This window comes from Salarias fasciatus, chromosome 17 (assembly GCF_902148845.1).
Source record: "Salarias fasciatus chromosome 17, fSalaFa1.1, whole genome shotgun sequence".
Classification (NCBI taxonomy): domain Eukaryota; kingdom Metazoa; phylum Chordata; class Actinopteri; order Blenniiformes; family Blenniidae; genus Salarias; species Salarias fasciatus.
Genome location: NC_043761.1, coordinates 8,492,102 through 8,510,532, shown reverse-complemented (window position 1 = coordinate 8,510,532; position 18,431 = coordinate 8,492,102). Strand labels below are relative to the sequence as shown.

Sequence of the window (18,431 nt, the reverse complement as noted above, 5' to 3'; positions counted from 1 at the left end):
AAATTGTCCTCATCCTGGCATCACAGGACAAAGACTATCGCAAAACACAAGTCAGACATAATTAAATTTATTACAAACATTGGAAACCCAGGCATTTTTCAGAGCAGCAGCATTGTTGGGGTTCATTTACAGTCTGATTGGTTATGAGGTGACAACAGTAATGCTCGTGTCAGCTTGATTCCTTCAAGACTTTCTAATTTAAAAGAAAAAAAGCTCTGGGAAGTTTCCCCAAATGTGTGTAATCCTCTATATTCTGTCATCCCAATGTGAAAATCAGACTGCACGTTGAAGGACACCTGTTGATTATGGTGTCTCTGAATCATCAAGGCCAGATTACAATAAAGTCAATAAATTATGAAGGTTGCTCTGTCACAAAACATTGCTGGGATTTCGGGGGAGAAGAGCTGAAAACGGTTAATAAATAAAGACAACCGTTGCACCGATTATACGCGGCACTTCCTTCTGTACAGACTACAGCACATAGCCATACAGAGTGCATACAAAGCATCAAGAGCATACTAAAATAATGAAAAATATACTATTGCAACAAAACAATCTCTGCATATATGAGCAAAAAATGGCTCATAAAACTCAACTAAGGTCTATAACCACACACTGGAGGCATTATCATTGTTTATGTAAAGACATGCACTAATCCAAAGTTCCTTTTTGCTGTTCGACTGCAGCGTGAGGTGCTCTCAGTTCATAGGTGTCCTATTTACAAGTGATAAAGGAGGAGGGGGGATAATATAAGCAGGAGAGAATAGTATAGTTTATGTGCTTTTTGAGTGCCAGTCACAGAAAATAACTCGTGGGACTGTATAGGAGTGGAGCTTATTTCCTCCCTTTTGTTGTGCATCTACAGCGTAACTGCTACTAAAGTCTATTTAGTTCGGCAGAAAGCTTCATTTCCTATTGCAAATAATAGTACAAAAGTCATCTGATTGTTGCTAATCTAGGAAGACTATCATTTCGCTTGTCTCCAGCTTTTCTTCCTCGTCAATTCATGCCTCCTCTTTGGCTGTGTCTGCAGCAGAGACATTCTCCTTCTCCGTTTCCGCTGGACTTTCAGTCTCGTCTTGAGAGGGCTGAGGAGGACTCTCCTCTTTCGGAGACTCTGGAGCTTCGGGGTCTTCCGTCTTGCAGGGTTCGGGATCTGCGGGAATCTCTGTCTGTGTTGGAGCAGTTTTCTCCTCCTCCTCCTCCTCCTTCACCTCCTCTGCAGGAGGACTGTCTCCATCTGCAGCCGGCGCTACAGCATCCGTGTCCTTTTCACTCGGCTCCATCTCCTTTTCTTTCTCTAACTTTTCCTCCTTTTCCGGCTCTGTTTCTTTCTCTGTGGCTTCGTCCGTTGCTTCTTTTGCTCCTTCCTCTGTTGCTTCCTCCATCGGGGCCAGATCTTCCTCCATCGGAGGGATTCCCTTCTCCGCGGGGCTTTCCGGCTTCTCCACAGCAGGAGCTGCACCTTCCTCCATCATCTCTTCCTCGTCGATCTCGTCCTCTAAAGGAGGGATCATCTGTTCTTGCCTTCCTCCGGGGAAGAACCGACGTGGGTAGATGAGCGTCAGCTGCTCCTCAAAATAGTCTTCTAGGTACAATCCAGCACTCCCCACTTCTGAGGTTGACTAGAGGAAAGAAAAAAAAAACAGCTTTAGTGACTGCAAAGATGCTTCTTTACTTGAAAAAGCGAGATTGTCTATATTACTGGTCTAAAGAAAAGCTACATCTGGTCGTCTTCATTATGTGTCTTTCATATGCCAGTAAACTGTTGATCTCTAAAATCCAAATTTTTCTTCCAAACAACATACAAACCTTTTTGCCCCAAATATGAACCTTGTAAAGGAGGCAATATCTTATATTGTGACCAATACGAGTTAATGCATTGTCTTTGTGAAAGAAATTTAAATTGCAAAATAAGTTTCAGATAAAAAAAATAAATCATGCAAAAGAAACATTGATGCCCACCTTGTAGTACTTTGCACAGTTGGAAAATATAAGCCTGACATCGGCAACAAATCCCTCAGTGCTGCTGTAAAATTCACCGTCCTCCATCTTGGACTCCAGCTTCTTCTTCACTATGGATAAATCCATCGGCGTCCTGATCAGCTCTTTATACCTTCTGGTCTCCTACATTTAGAAAACAGTTCATGTTAAACACTCAAAACAAAATAAGGCATTGCATGTGGCAAAACGACAAACACCTTTCAATAACAGTTCAAAGGCAATGCAAAAATCTATTTCAGTATTGGATTAAGGAGATATACAGTATATATCCAAAAACCACAGCATCTACAGGTCAAAATGTATCGATACTGACTTGAAATTATTTTCTGTGCCTTACCAGTGGAGCAGGAGCCTGCTGGAATTCGGTGCTGAAGTCATTACAGAAGAGACGGAGCAGCAGTCTCTCGCACTTCTGTATTTAAAAAACAAAAACAGGTCAATCCACTCGGGTAACTGAAGTAAAAAACAGCAGAGGCTGATGACTGAGAGCTCTCTGTGAATGGAAGTGATGCTTGGAGACGATACCCTTCTGTCAGCGGCGGTGAACGTCTCGGAGACCTGGACGTCCTTGTTGCTGCAGCTGTATTCCATCTCTGGAGACTCCAGGTCGCGGCAGAATGAACAGAACCACTCACCGCTGCAGAGAGGAGCAACAGAAAGACAGAAAGTTTGGATCGAGACTCGTTAAGGAAGAGCGCAATACTGTGAGAAAGGGTTAATTCTGACCTGGGGGACTCATTCAGGGTGGGGATGTGGCAGGCCAGGTGAAAGACTTTGGGGCACTTGTCACAGCAGAGCAGCTCTCCTCCGTTCTGACACACGGCGCACCAGTCCTCGTTGGGGTCCTCCTCCGGCTCCGCTCTCTTCTCGGACTCCGGCTGCGACGGGGGCTGAGGCTGCGGGGGGGCTTTGGGGTCGGCTCCGGGCGCCGGGTCGGGCGCCGGGCTCTTCTGCTGCTGCCGTGGTTTGGACTGCGCGCCGGTGCTGCTGTCTGGCAAGCTGGACCCGACACTGGACTGCACCTGCAGGCGGTGAGCGAGGAGGACGTGTGCAGTTATGAACAGAAAAAGAAAAACTTCACGAGGCGAGGATTAATTACTGTGAGCGTGAATGAGTGAAGTTTATGGCATTTCTCTCTCCAGAAGTCAGATATTATCTAAGACGTTGAAATTCATGGCTCAAAATGAAATGGTACATTACAGATTTTTAGGAATCTTTACAGTCCTGACAGTATTCCTGTTTGAGTTCAGTGTCCTCAATGATATGACGAAAGACAAAAAATGTTGAGAATCGAGGAAAAATGTGTCCTGGATTATCAGCCAAACATACTTTGTTGTGGATTTTCTGTCAGAAAAACCACTCCATGTTTGGGAATTAAGTAAGCAACTCAGAAATGTGATAGCAGACAAAGTTTGCTGTGATACAACTATCATCACAGCGTGTCAGAAACTTCTTACGCACAAAAGCTTCTGCTCTACTGATAGCACCCAAACGTCTCTCTTACAAAGCGGACTTCATCTTCGTCCTCCGGCTCGTCTTTGATAACGATAATGGGTCCCGGCGAGGCCCTCCGTCGCCGCTTGGCTGCAGGAGCCGAAGACGGCTCTGTGACCTGCTTCCAGGAAGTCGTCCTTCAACACAAAGACGAGAGCAAGACGACTGAGGCTACGACACAGCGCCAGGCGCAGGGAGTGTGAATTCATTCTACAAAAGACACACTTCGGTCTCACTTCTATCATATTCATCCTTTCTTACCCTGTGCTCCTGTCTGTGGACGACGGCTTGGCCATCGGGGAGTTCTGCCTTCCTTGAACTTGAGAAACAGACGAAAGAGAGAGAGAAAGAAGTTCAAAATAAAGCTGATGTCTGGAGTTAACATTGATCGGGATCAGAGCACACACCGGTCACGTGGTTGAGCGAGCTGGTTTTGTTGGCGGTCAAGGCGGCCGAGCTGGAGGCGAAGCTGGGTTTGGGGATGGTGATGGTGATGGAGGGCACCGAGCCGCCAGCTTCGCTCCTCTTCAGGAAGGACGGCTCCGGCATGCATCTCTGCGTGGAAAGACAACAAAAACATTAGGCGGCGTGCGCGGCGACACGCCCAGACGCTGAACCGACGCCCGACTCGTCGCTCACCTGCAGTGACGTCTGAGCGGCTGCGCTGGTGGTCAGAGGCTGCGGGAAGCGGGAGGCGCCCGGGGACACCTCGATGGGTTTGAGGGGGAAGCTGGACGTATTGATCAAATCTCTCAGAGTCTGGATGGAGAGGAAGTGAGAAGTCAGTTCATTCAAATCAGGCTGGGTTTGATAACAAAACAAAGTAAAATTAAGCAGTGATCTCATGCAACACGGATTCTCCTTGTCTTCTTTTATCATATTTATAAGCACTATCAAGCATGTGAAAAGATACACGCTCTATGGACCTACAAAGATAAAAACATTTCAGTGAAAATCTGCTTCAACTTACGTGATTTGACGAGAGGCTGCTGTTGTGGAGCATGGAGGAGGGGCTGCGAGGGTTGTGGTGGGAACTCCCAAACCGTCGTCCCGGCTGGCCCAGGCCGTGGGGGCCCTGAGAGGGGGAAGATCCTCCGTGGATGGGCCGGGTCGGGGGCGGCGGTCCGGGGGGTCCGGGAGGGCCGGGCGGTCCGGGAAGCCTGACATTCTGGTACCAGGACCAGTGGTTGGGGTGCGGCTGCCTGTGGGGATGCTGAGAAATCTTGTCAACCTTAAACAGAGAAGTGGACGCATTGAATATTAAATGTAATGTTGCCTTTTTAGGGGAGGACATTTTAAGAAAACTCACTGGCTCGTCTTTAACTATTTCAAAATACATCCACTTTTAAATTTGGAAAAAAGGAAAACTACTGTTTTGGATAAAACGGGGCATGATTCACAATTACATATTGGTATACTTAACTTACCCTGTAGATTACACACCTGTGCAGCAGGCATTATTGTCTTAACTCAGTGCTGTGAGTCATTTCAGGCGGTGCAGATCAGCAACTTGATCTCTACATTAAACTTCATTAAAACAATCTGAGCAGCTGGACTCTGACCGTATAGTTGCGAGGCCTAAAGTTCTAAAGTTCTAGTTTAATACTTTTTTCACTACTTGTGTTCTAAAAGCCATTATTGCACAAAGGGATTTATTACGACATATTTTGACATCTTTGAATGTTAAATGTTACAATAAAAAGCCTTGATGTATTTCTAATAACTTTACTCCAGTTTTTTTTACTTTATTAGATCTGTTGATAACTCCAGCAGCAGTTTGTATTAAACACTTATTAAAAAGATGCAGTGGAGTTCAAATGTTCTAATTTAAAGCACTAACTCCACCTTGTGGTGCAAATTTGTATCATTCATAACTTGGAAATTCTCTTCGGTCAATCGTGACTGTTTTGTCTAATTTTTTTTAAGGCTGTCCTCATTTACGCCAAACTAAACTATTTAATTTTTTATTTAAAAGAAAAGAAATCTATTTACCTGCATCTGCAGCTGAGCCAGCGTGCTCTGTCGCTGCTGAGCCGACATGGACAGTCCCCCGGATTGCAGCTCCACTCTGGGACCGGGCTGATGGTTGGCGATGGTGGGCCTTCCTGGTCCTCTTTCTACAACCAGAGACCCTGCAGGAAACAAGCAGGCACTCAGCGGGAAACCAACAGTTCCAACAGGAAGGACAAAAATTGAAAAATGTTCCATTTTTCAATATGGCTTCAAGAGAGATGATGCGAGTATAAATGGACTAAATAATAATAAAAACTACACAATAAAGTGCTGTTTATTAAACATAAAACGCAGGAAGAATCAAAGAGGAACAGCTAAATTTTTAATGAAAAAAACAAACCTATGTATCCAACAATCAAAACAGTATGAGTAGAAAACAGCAGCACATTTAATAAAACAATGAAACATGCTGAAGTCTAACAGCGCAAAGAATAACTCTAAAGCATGAAGCAGAAGAGACAGTGAAGCTGGGCAAAAACACACAGCAATTGAGCTAAACACGAGCAAAGTCCTGATCCGAACTAAGCTTTCAAATCCTGCGTCTGGTTTCCTTCGCTGAGCTGAAGCGAGTGAAGCAACTCCTACAAATCCCCGTCTCCTCTCCTCGCTGTGGTTCTGCTTCACCTGCTCCCTGCGCGTCGTCTCATGCGGCTGCACATTCTTGGAGCGAGTTGAAATCGGGCCCGCCGCGGTGATTGCGAGACGCCTGATTGCAATTATCGGCGATGGGCGCAATTAATTTGCATGATGAGTGAAATTGTTTCCATTCGCCAGAGTCAAAACAACTGGACAGAATATGCTTTTTCCACTATGTTTGAGGTTTTCACTTGGCCTCTATTAATAACATAACTTGGTTGTAAAATTAGTGGAGAATTAGCACCATCAATTGGTCGATTGGAGGTATTTGCTTTCTACTATTTCAATGACCTCATTTTGATGAGTTACTGTCTAAAGAATTAATAAAAATCCATAAAACAGAGACATCGCAACTGGTTCCACATGTAAACCAAAGCTGAAAAATACTCTATGAAGTCTAAATGCAGCTGTTTTGTGACTCTGATCAAACATGTATTTTGATAATTCACACATCAGTAGGAACCGTCTGTTTTTCTTCACTGCTTACCGAGGTCTACGTTTGAGGCCCAGAAACCCGAGCGGCACTGAAAGCGAACCGAGCTCTGCGGGACGATGGAGGGATTGCAGCTCGCTCTCATCAGGTAGTGGATCTGGTAAAGGATCTAGAAGGCAAGAACAGACTTCAGGATGTTTTTTCAGGCTGCTGTACGCGCATGACACTGTGGAGTCGTGTGACGGTCTCTTTACCCACCAGCCTCTTGCAGTACAGGAGGGCCGTCCCGCTCTGGCTCGCCGTGGCCCACTTGGTGAAGCTGATGACGTGATCCAGGTGCCTGCTCAGAGTGTTGACGTCCTCCTGCTGCTTTTTCAGACCCAACTCATGGTCCTTAGTCAACGCCTGGATGGAAAATATGTACATAGTTTCAGAAAATAAATCCAAAATGGCCATTTGGTGGATGTTAAAATTTTAAAAGCAAACAAACCTCCAGCTGGTTGACCAGAATCTTTCCCTTCCTGTTGATCTCCATGATCAAGTTACAGATGGATTTCTTGATTTCATTAGTAACGGATTTCCGATTTTCGTCAACTTGCTGCAGTCTGTGAAAGTCAAAAACAAACTATGACGGCTTGTAGTCATATCTGGAGCACGGAAGAAGAAGCTGGGGGGTGACTTTACCCGGAGTTGATGCAGCTGGACACGTCCTCGATGGCTTTTCTTTTCTCCTGCAACTGCTGCGTCATGGTCTCCAGGTACTGCCTGTGGTTTCTGTACGCGTCCTCCAAAAACTGGTAGCTACACACAAAGAACATTAACCGTGGATTAACAGGGAAAGCCAATCTCAAAGCATCTGTGCAGTTAAATCGGTTTGTAAAATTAAAAAAAGAAAAAGAAAAAAAAAAAAAGCAGACATACTTATGATCTTTGTGCTTGAGGAGCTGACAGTCCCGGCAGGTGAGCCGGTCGCACGTCTCACAGAAGAGCTTCAGGGGCTCCTGCTTGTGGATGTCACAAAAGACGGGCTTCTGCGTGGATATGCCTAAAGCTTCTGATGGAAAGACAGCCAGGGAGCGGGAAAACACAAAGCAGTCTATGATGAGCCTTTGTCAACTGAAGTTAAACATTTCTTCCCAGAAGCCTGCAAAGCACGACGCATTCAATAGAGCAGTAAATCATTGATTTTTAAATTTCTTTTTTTTTTTACAGAACAAGCGCACAGAATCTGAAAACAGTAAATCCGTGTGTAGTGCAACATTTTTTAACTTTCCCAACTAAATTCCTCTTCAGGTTATGTGTCATACTTTACTCATTGTAAATGAATACAAAGTAAGGGAAATGACATGCGGTCTAAAGGAAAGTCGAGCCGTGATTTCAGTGTTTCACACTTGATCAGGATCTGTTAGAGGCAGCAGGTTCAGACCTGTAATTATGCCTGAGAGGGAACTCGAGCTTACCAAACTCAAAATTACTCGATTCACACAATATTGCCACAGCATTGAGAGTATTAAAAAGCGTAATAAAGCCATTTTCTGTATGTTGGATGAGAGTGGGTATGTCTGCATGTTTTACTGTAATGTTCTGACCAATCAGAGACGGGAGTAGATCCTAATAAATAAAAAGACGATGGTGTGATCAGAGTCCAGCTTTGATTTTGAGCCCACCTGGCGACATCTCCTCCTTCTGGCGGATGGTGTGATCCCTGGTGAATTTGACTCTTTGGTGCGCCTCGATGCACGTCACGCACAGAAACTCCACACACTCCACACAGTAACCCGTTGCTTCTGTGTTGTCCTCACAGCTCATACACACCTACAGAACAAACAGGAACAGAAACAAAACAAAAGGAGAAGATGTAGAAAAACCATTTCTGTAGTTGGTGGCAGAACAAGGAAGAGCTCTGAATATGCGAGACGACCAACCTGGCTGGTTTTCTCCACGGTGCTGCTCGGCATCTCCGCAGAGTCTTTCACAAAGAAATTGTCCAACACGTCTATCTCACAGCAGTCTTGTCTGCATTCAGGACATCGAATCGTCCCCACTGCAGCAGAAAAATAATTACCAAAAATATCACTTTATCACCACTAAAAGAAAAACATGATCTATTACCTATTTTTAGATCCATGCTAATAAGGTTCAAGGAATGAAATATATGATGCATCTATAAGATCAAGTGTGCATATTGAGCGTATTTTGTTACTCCCCAAACTAGTTTAAGGAGCTGTTTTTTAGGTTTTTGTTTTTCATTAAAACTGAAAATTTGAAACTAATCTGTTTCGGCAGCAGCAATTTTACACCACAAAACAAAACAGAAGAGACAACTAAATTTCAGTGGTCCCCTTTAAATTTTCTGTTTCACAGTTTTCAATAAAATGTAGTGTTCACAGAAACTCTAAGTCAATGAGTTCCTTCTCACACAACGTAATAAAAACTTATTCGAAGGCTGTCAATGAATGATATCGTTTCAGCTGATGTTCCACAAAAATAACAGAAAGTTTCACCAAGACCCCGATTGATGCTTTAACTGTTCCAACAGACAAATCATTAACTGTCTTTGCCTCTTTTGTCCTTTCAACCATATTACTTTTTTTCGAACAGAGTAACATCATGAGGCTTACAGAGATCAAAATCAAAAAAGCTATTTTATTCAAACAATCTGCTCTTTCAACATCTATTGATAGAGCTCGTCAGATCACGATGAGCCAGCAATAATAACCCATTCAGTAGTAATACGAAGACCTTCAATCCACAATCAAATCCGGTTAATTTTGTGAGTGTGACGTTCCTTGACGACCTTCTGAGCTTAAATGGTACCTTTACTGCTCATGTCTGTGTAAACAGGAGTACGTCTGAATGAACGTCTGCGTAAACCTTGTGATGAGATGCCAATTTTGTCACCTTTTTTTTGCCACTGATCAGCTTCAGGCCCTGTAATTCTAACCAAATCTACTCCTCATTTAATGATCCTTTTGGAGAGCAGTTTGTTGATTTATAATTTTTTTTTTTTACATTTTTCATTGTTTATCATCATGAGGAAAACGAAGACACTGAGGGAGACAAATGAAAACGTATGCTGGAAAAGGAGAAACATAAACTTTATTAATCCAATCCACTAATACAGTCCTCCTGTTTGCATCCTGTGATTTTTGTTCATCAATCAACTCATGACTCAAACAACCTCAAAACAAACAGGTAAATATACAGAACGCTAAACTAAACTATAACTAGTGCATGTCCCACTATTTGCTTGTACTGCTTAAAGATTGAACAACATCTAAGATGTTATGGCACGAGGAAGCAAATCGGAATAATTAGGTTTAATTTATTCCAGCGGTGTTTCAATATGACACTGGAGTTGTAACAACGGGAATCAGTAAACGATTCTAACCACAGAGAAAGGTTTCACTCACAGAGTTTGTTGTCCCCTGGGACTTGAGGCTCGCGTCTGGGATCGCCATTTCTGAAGGGGGCAGGGAGACACCTCTTGCAGAAGGAGTGGAGACACGGCAGCAGTTTGGGCTCTCTGTTGTGGAAGCTCAATTTACAGATCGGGCAAGTGTCCATGAGCCCGAAAGTGCCCTGCTGCTTCAGCCTCTCCTCTCCTGCGGGCAAACTCTCGGCCTCATTCTCCACGATAATGACGACGTCGTCTTTCTCTCCACTTTCATCCATTTCCCCCACAGCTGCTCCCCGCTGCCTCCTCTCAACTAATCGATACAAGCCAGCGTCCCGGCGGCGAACAAAGGATGCTACCTACCTTATGGTAGATAAGGACGACTGTTGAGCATCGCCGCGTTAAAAAATACGTGTCTTACAGTGTGTTTGGATTGGCTGAACTGCGACGTTTAACAGAAGTCTTTCTTTCCGTTTGTGAGGCTAAGTTAGCATCGTAGCCTTTTTGCACTGCACAACTCAAAAAGACAATAAATTGTACCTTCCTCTCTTTGTGGTGGGTTTAATGAACACGAGTGGAACAATAACGGCACACGGGGGCATATGGGTTGGTATCAGGCTGCACATTTAGTTTCTTTAGGCAGTTTTTTTCCAGGAGAAAAGCGACTGCCTGGGCTCAAAACACCAACCATGTATCACCCACAAGGCACTGCGAGACTTCGTCGCTACGTGGGCCGACGAAGGACAAAATACATGCTGGCAATGAGATACTGACGCAAGAATAGAATAGAATAGAATAGAATAGAATAGAATAGAATAGAATAGAATAGAATTACTTTATTATTAATTCCAAAAGGAAATTCTTTTAAAGCTCTGTTCCTCGCAGAATGAATAGAACAGAAAGTTTAATTTCAAATAAAGCAGGATAAAATTAAATAAGTGTTTCTGAATATCAGTATGCACGTGTTTTTCAGTGACTAAAATAATGACAGAAAGGATGAAACTAACCAAAACACCACAATCATTATGAACACAGAGGAGTTAAAGAGTCTCTATTGCCACAGGGAGGATCTCTTGGAGTCATTGCACTGGACCTACGCACCGGACGCACTTCAGTCTGACCAACACAGGCTAACAGAGGGTCAAATCAGGTTCACAAGATGACCTTGCACATAGTGAAATTGTAAAAAAAGGCACAAATCAATCAAAAACTATATTCAAAACATCAACAATTCATTAAAAGTAATTCAATTCCAAAAATTATTCAACGTAACACAACACTGAAATAGAACTGAACAGCTGACAGTGGCAAGTCTTATTGGATATGGTTATCCAGCTAAAAAAAAAAAGAAAAAAAAAAGCTACTTTTACTGCTAGTGAAATACTCAAGATTGCTAAAGTCAGGAGTACACATTTTTGTGATGAGCTTTAACCACATATTGTATATTTGGGAAGAAACACCTCAGGTAAGAGGATTTTAGACAACTAAACAAATAAATAGAAAATCCAGATACCTGTGTGAAATGTCATTCTCATAAAGGCTCATCTTCCACTGTATCTGGGAATGTGAGAAAAAGCAAACATTTTGGAAAGAAGTAATGCATATAATCTCCCAAATCACTTCCATACCCATTCCTAACTCCCCGAAACTTGGGGGAGTATCTGTATCTGTATCTTAGGCCTCCACTCTGAAAATCCTTCCTTAAAACCGTATGAAATCAAACTGATAAGTTTGATAACATTCATTTTTGCATTTGCTTTTTGGGATTAGATGGGGTTGAGTCATTTGATGCTCGGTGCATGATTTGTTCTGTTTGAAAAAGAATAAGATTTGTGAATTGTAATGTTTTTCCACTTAGGCATTGCCCCTAATCTTTGCAGAGTGAACTTCACAAACTGCCTTTTATCCTTGAAATAAACTTTCACAGTGTAAAACTATCCCTTTGATCCCATCCCGCTCCACTGAAGCACTCTGTATGGTCTGCTGAGTGTTGGGAACACAAAACTGGAAACTGTTTAACACACAGAAACCAAAAAACTCGCTCTGGGTGCGATCTGATTGCTCACATTTCCCATTTCTGATGCTGAGAGGGCATTTTCCAATGTGACGTTGTTAAAGTATGGCACAGGACTGCTCCTCCTGTTGGAGTCTGGGGACTTTACCATCCATAATCTCCCACTAGTAATTTAATCCTTAAATGCCAAACAACTGACTAAAGATTGTTAAAGTTTATTTCATTAAAAACCAAAAGTAATGTTCAGCGCAGAGAAAAACTTGCAGAACAGTCCCTTGAGTGCCTCTCCTCGAAAGGGAATTTAACAACCATTTTATTTCATTGGGCCTGCTCTGACAGATGGGTTGGACTTAACTCACAGTCTTTGAGACACTCATGTGACTGTCGTTATCTCTGGAACATGTTCATATGTTCACATTTTAACAGTACATCTTTCAAGCTTGGTAAGCACATGACAATAACAGCTCGGGCTGTCCCCTGTTCTCATCATGATAATGGTGATAATCATAATCCATCTCTTTCACTCCTCTCCAGCCTCATGGAGGTGTGTTCCGGTCTGGGCAGGAACAGGTGGACATCAAACACTTTTAAACCTCAGCAGCAATCATTGGGGAGATTTGGTCGCTCGGTGGATCACTCAGCCTGCATTTCTATATTTCATTGACTGTTCAATATTCCTCAGTTCAAGTGAAGGCAACATATAGTATCGCTGTTGTTATGGCTGTGTGTGAAAGAGAAATGTTTGTCAGATCAACTTTACATGTGAGTTTGTGTCAGCATGTGTGTTTTTTTTTTTGTGGGTGTGTGTGTCTGTGTGTGTTTGGTTGGTTGCTTTGTTCGTATTCGATCACACTGGCACTCTGTGTAGGCTGTTTGTTAGTCCGAATGCTCTGTCTGAGGAAATCCTGTCTGTTACTTTTTCTCTTTCTTTATTTATAGCAGTTGTGTGCTTATGACGTGGAGTTCTGAAGCTTTAAGAAGATTTTCTACATGTTGAGATTTGGGCTGGTGTTGCATTGTGTTTGGCTGGAAACAAGAACCAGTCTTTCACCCAGCTGTTAAACTTTTCAATTTCAGTTTTTTCAATGCACTACAACTAGTTTATTTTTCCCCTTCAAAGTACATCTATGTAAATTTCCTTTTTAGCAGCTTTTCCACACTGAGCGAACCATTGTTGGTGAGTTCTCCCTCATAATCTTTGTATGCAGTTTGTATGCAGGTGGAGTACATGGAATTTAATCGAACACAATCAGCACTCCATCCATCAAGCTTTGCTGCTATCTTGTTAAATCAAAGTTCCACCTCAGCTTGGATGTGGTTACAAGATGTACCATCTTAAATCCGATTTTTATCTTTTTCATTATGACAAGCAGAAATTCATAAAACAAGTTCCAAAACACTTGTACATTGTTTTCTGAGAACACTTGCATAACAGCCATTTTTATACGCTGATGGTTGTCGCCTTTCACTAAGTCTTGGGTTGAAAGGTAACGCCTGGTGTTGTGAGGCTGTAAACATCTCGTCATTCTAGTTTTTATTGTGTGGTTAACTTTCAACCACAGAGGCCTTTTGACTGTGTCAAAACGTTTGATACTGGTTTTCTTAAAAATTGATTGCTTAGTTGATTGAAGGATGGATGGAATATGTATAAAGACGCGCATGCTCCATGCAGCCTTTCTTCAGAGCATGTATAGTGATGCTTGCCTTCGAAGACCACACCACGATCCGTTTGGACTCTTTGTGTTTTTCAGATTCTCTTTCCATGTCGATCATCTTCTTATGTTGCTCAGTGTATTTTTCAGCAGCATGACAGTTATTATGTTTCAGCTGCTTTGACCACCAACTTCAGATTACTGCCATAACTCTTCCTGTCAAGCTGATTAATTGGACCTACTTTTTGAAGCCACTTCTCTCCACGTGTTTGCTGAATTAGAGTGATTCACTATTGCTCCATTATTTAGGTGCAGGTTATACCTTTACTTCTCAGTGGAATGCAAAGTGTTATGTTTACTGGGAAAAACAAATTGTCTTACATGTGCTGTTGAATAGTAAAATGTGATTTGACGTCTTGGATCTGGATTGCCATAAATTTTACACCTGTGTCCCCTGGACTGTGCCAACTCTGACAAAAAAACATGAGGAAGAATTCATTCAAACCTGCAGATCTACTGCAGTACCTGCAGAGGAAGGACTGTGTCAACCTTATGTTCGCCAAGCATGACGTAAAACAGATCTTTAATTTAGATAAAGCTTTTATTATCTGCCTGTCACTATGCAGGCTGTCATGAAGAAGCATGCGCATGTGTTTTTTTTTTTCCCCCTCTTTCTTTTTTCAGGGAGGAGCTGCTCAGCTGTGGTCAAAGAGCAACGTGGTAGTAGAGCAGGACTGTGGTGCAACGCTGTTGATGTGAGAAGATCCTGAACTGTTGTGCATTTCGTGGACATGGAGCTGACAGCAGAAAACCACTCTGTGAGCCTGAGTGATGGAAACAGCATGCCTCTGATAGGACTGGGGACCTATGCCAACCCCCGCGAGGTGAGTAAGACGCATCTAACTTTAAAAAAAAAAAAAAAAATCACTTTAATTCAGGTTCAGGAGATTTCAGAGTGAAATCTCACAAGCCTGGCTGTGATTGCTGAGTTGAACGTGTGAGTCACTGAATCAGCTGCGTTGACACAGACTCCTGAAGGAACCGCGTATGAGGCCGTCAGACTGGCCATCGAGACGGGATACAGGCACATCGACGGAGCGCTGGTCTACTTCAACGAGCACGAGGTGGGGAAAGCCATCAGGGACAAGATCGCAGACGGAACTGTGAAGAGAGAGGAGATCTTCTACTGTGGGAAGGTAATCGGATTACATTAGGGAGCGCTGTGTGCTCAACAGTGACACGCGTTTATGCACAATCCCAGGAGAAAATGCACAAAAAAGATACATAATGACAAGAGTGCATGGTTTAATGCACTACTGGAGGTAAAAAATAAAAAAAAACCTCCATGAAGCAACAGTGATTGCTTGAGATTATGTATAGTTTGAACTGTGCTGAAGAATGTGTGGTTTTTGGAGGGGACTCAGGGGGACTACTGGATCAAAGTGCACTGGATAGTTTGTCTCTTGATCTTTGGACTCTTTACCTAGCACTACCTGTAAAAAAATCACAAGTCCTTCTTGTGTTCATTTTGCAGTTGTGGAACACTTTTCACCCCCCAGAGTTGGTGCGACCTGCTTTGGAGAGAACCCTGGAGACACTGCAGCTGGATTATGTCGACCTTTACATTGTAGAGATGCCGACAGCCTTCCAGGTACGCTGTTCTGGATTGTTATAATAAACAAACAAAAAAAAAAAAAAAAACAACTTGTGCAACAAATGTATTTGCACAAAAACTTGAAATATCACTTGTTTCACCCTCTAAATATTCTGAAAATGTTCTGTTTTAAAGCCAGGAGACACTTTCTACCCTACAGATGCAAATGGGAAACACATTTATCATAAAACGGACCTCTGTGCTACATGGGAGGTGAGATGTGATCATTGTCTTTCTTAAAAAAAGTTTCCAGTAATTTAATCGACATTGCTATATTGACCTACTGTGAAAATGTTTCAACGCTTTAATTCAGAGCCATTGGAATTTAATTTAAGACATGATCGAGCAGCACACATCAACACATCGCTGGGGAAGTGGATCTTAGACTTTTCAACCTGCACACCACAGGCTGTAAAAGCTGGCAGCAACACACCCAATCAATATGCTAAACACCAGGGTCCCCTGAAGATGTGTGCTGAGAAGATTGTTGTGGACTTCATTAGACTGTGCACCCAACATGCACCGCTGGGCTTTAATGGTGATGCTCTGGAGAGGGTTTGCACATCACAGAGGACCTTTCCTCAGCGGGGAGGATGGCAGTTGTCTCCTTCCCCTGCCTTGATGGCATATACACTGCAGTGAACGCCATCTGCGTTGCAGCATTGCGAGTGTTCTACTTTCGCTGCTACTATGGAAATGTGCATTTTACTATTTGATGTTATGAAGGGACAGTGCACTTTCATTTCTCTCTGTGCCATACGTATTGTTGAACTGCCAACAAAACTGACTTTTATTAAATAGCACTAACCCCCACTTGATGTTTTTTTTTTTTTTTGCATGATGTTCACTGATGTCTCAAGGTTACTGCCACATATGTCGGCGCATAGTCCTACGCAATTTAGTTTACTTTTGGTGGATCTGCAATTTTTTTTATTACTTTGACTTTGTATTTGATTTACAGCTTTTCCAACTTGTCATGTGTGACAATTTAATAGCATGTGTCTAGCAGATGTAACCTTTTGTTCCGCTGTGCAAAACATAATTAAAAACAGAACTGGAAAGAAAAGGAACTTTGTCATGAGAAAATTCATGACTTAGATCATCCAAACTTTTACGGACAACTTGCTCAATCTATCTGGCGCTCATCATAGCTGACCTGCCACATGCTGATTTAGAATTTCAGGGCCAAAATTATGCCATTAATGTGTTGATCTGATTGCTAAACTTGCTGTTGCCTAACCCACTGCAACTCGCTTCGTTACTAAGAAACCTTTTTTCCCCCCCACAGGCAATGGAAGCCTGCAAAGATGCTGGACTTGTGAAATCTCTTGGAGTTTCAAACTTCAACAAGCGACAACTGGAGTTGATACTCAACAAACCGGGACTGAAACATAAACCTGTGTCCAATCAGGTACAGACACATTATTGATCCTTGTCTAATTGTGGATTATAGAAGATGATATATAGAGATGCAATTGTTTTAGATTGTTAATACAATTGTGTAGAATGTTTTGGTTAAATGAATAGTAATACAGCATCCAGTGTTCTAATTTTCATCTGTTAAACAAATGCATCTGAACACAGGTGGAATGCCACCCTTATTTCACCCAGCCGAAGCTGCTGGAGTACTGCAGACATAAGGATATCGTCATTGTTGGTTACAGCCCCCTGGGAACATCGAGAGATCCGTCCTGGTAATATTTGTTAGGTTGGAGATACATTTACATAATGTTGTGCTTTGGTGAGGGAAAATAAAATGTGATGTGACTTGCGGTGTCAGAGGTCAACCTGTTTTGTTTAAACAGGGTCAATTTAAAATGCCCACCACTGTTAGAGGACGAACTCCTGACATCAATTGCGAAAAAGCACAAAAAGACGACAGCCCAGGTGGCCTTGAGGTTTAATGTCCAGAAAGGAGTGGTGGTCATCCCAAAGAGCTTCAACCCGAAACGGATAAAGGAGAACTTTGATGTATGTCTGCACTGAATTTAATCAGGGAGACCTTTTAAATGTGCACTTATATACCGTGACAACCACACAGATAAAACTTTCTATCACTGATTCACAGATATTTGACTTCTCCCTCTCTGAGGCTGAAATGAAGGACATTGAAGGGTTGAACAAAAACATTCGTTTTGTGGAGCTCCTCATGTGAGTACAGTACTGCAGCTGTCGGTTGTGATGTTTGACTTCCCCTACCAAGCAAATAACAGTTTGTATTCACTCAACAGGTGGGCTGATCATCCAGAGTATCCGTTTCACGACGACTATTAGACATGACCTGGTGTGAATTTGATGAAGAAAAGAATAATTCATCTGAATTTTCACTTTGTTTTATTCCAGATATATTTACATTGACACATTGACAATTTTCAAAAATTTAACCTTAAATTAATATGGTTTAATTTAACCAAAGTAGGCTGGCATTATCCATAATATAATACTGCTCCATGTAATCATGATCATGTGTCACTTTTTTAATTCATGTTTTTGATTTAGATGAACATTTATTATTTGGAAGATGATTTAAATTACATCATGAAAATTAAGTGAAGTTTTTTATACATTGTTTCATATTAGAAAATGCCTCCTGGCTGTAGTTTTTTTTTTTTTTTTTTTTTAGACCATTTGAAAGTCTTTTGATTTGTCTTTTAAATGGTGACATATTGAGGAACATGCAACTGGGCAATTAGCATCAGAGAGGATTTAGAGGTCATTTTTTGAATGTGTCCAAACTACTTGCCCAGCTCTACAGCTCATTCCACAAATACATTTTCCCTATGAATTCTGCACTTTTCAAAACTGTATTTTTTCCTAACTGTTTAATGAACAAAGGCATTGATCAACAAAAGAAATTGTCAATGAACACAAATTTTTGTACTTTTGTGTGCATTATCAGCATCTTCAATGTACTTTTCGAACACTACAGTGTTTCTCAATGCAACTCTGTTTTACAGTAAATGGTATTAAATATTGCATTTATATGATCTTTTAATGGAACTGTATTTAAATAAAATGAGTTTTAAACACAAACGGAGAACAAAGTCGCCTTTTTATCTTTAATGCAGTCAGTTGAGTGACCGTGGCCAGTTTTAATTTAAGTTGAAAAACATCTTTGTGGAAGTCATGCAGCT

General features: G+C 42.0%; 2 protein-coding genes across 4 annotated transcripts; one reads left to right on the top strand and one right to left on the bottom strand.

Moving 5' to 3' along the window:
- Window positions 1–51: 51 nt before the first annotated feature.
- Window positions 52–10,665, bottom strand: LOC115404338 (transcription intermediary factor 1-alpha-like). Of its 3 annotated transcripts, none has more exons than XM_030113625.1 (19): window positions 9,994–10,665; window positions 8,506–8,624; window positions 8,248–8,395; window positions 7,502–7,634; window positions 7,265–7,381; window positions 7,071–7,185; window positions 6,839–6,985; window positions 6,635–6,749; window positions 5,491–5,630; window positions 4,469–4,729; window positions 4,138–4,257; window positions 3,906–4,053; window positions 3,760–3,817; window positions 3,509–3,635; window positions 2,731–3,026; window positions 2,530–2,641; window positions 2,342–2,416; window positions 1,966–2,127; window positions 52–1,625 (listed from the first exon to the last, which is right to left on the bottom strand). In XM_030113625.1, exons 1-19 carry the CDS (start codon window positions 10,253–10,255, stop codon window positions 1,005–1,007), a joined length of 3,276 nt encoding a protein of 1,091 aa, XP_029969485.1. In that variant the 5' UTR covers window positions 10,256–10,665; the 3' UTR covers window positions 52–1,004. The 3 variants fall into 3 exon arrangements, with proteins under 3 accessions (XP_029969485.1, XP_029969487.1, XP_029969486.1); XM_030113627.1 differs by having other exon boundaries at window positions 4,469–4,711; XM_030113626.1 differs by having other exon boundaries at window positions 7,502–7,631.
- Window positions 10,666–14,339: 3,674 nt separating this feature from the next.
- LOC115404582 (aldo-keto reductase family 1 member D1-like) lies at window positions 14,340–18,334 on the top strand. The gene is made up of 9 exons (XM_030113989.1): window positions 14,340–14,527; window positions 14,672–14,839; window positions 15,178–15,294; window positions 15,433–15,510; window positions 16,586–16,708; window positions 16,882–16,991; window positions 17,103–17,268; window positions 17,366–17,448; window positions 17,529–18,334. The coding sequence occupies exons 1-9, from the start codon at window positions 14,435–14,437 to the stop codon at window positions 17,569–17,571; spliced, it is 981 nt and encodes a 326-aa protein (XP_029969849.1). The 5' UTR covers window positions 14,340–14,434; the 3' UTR covers window positions 17,572–18,334.
- Window positions 18,335–18,431: the final 97 nt, after the last annotated feature.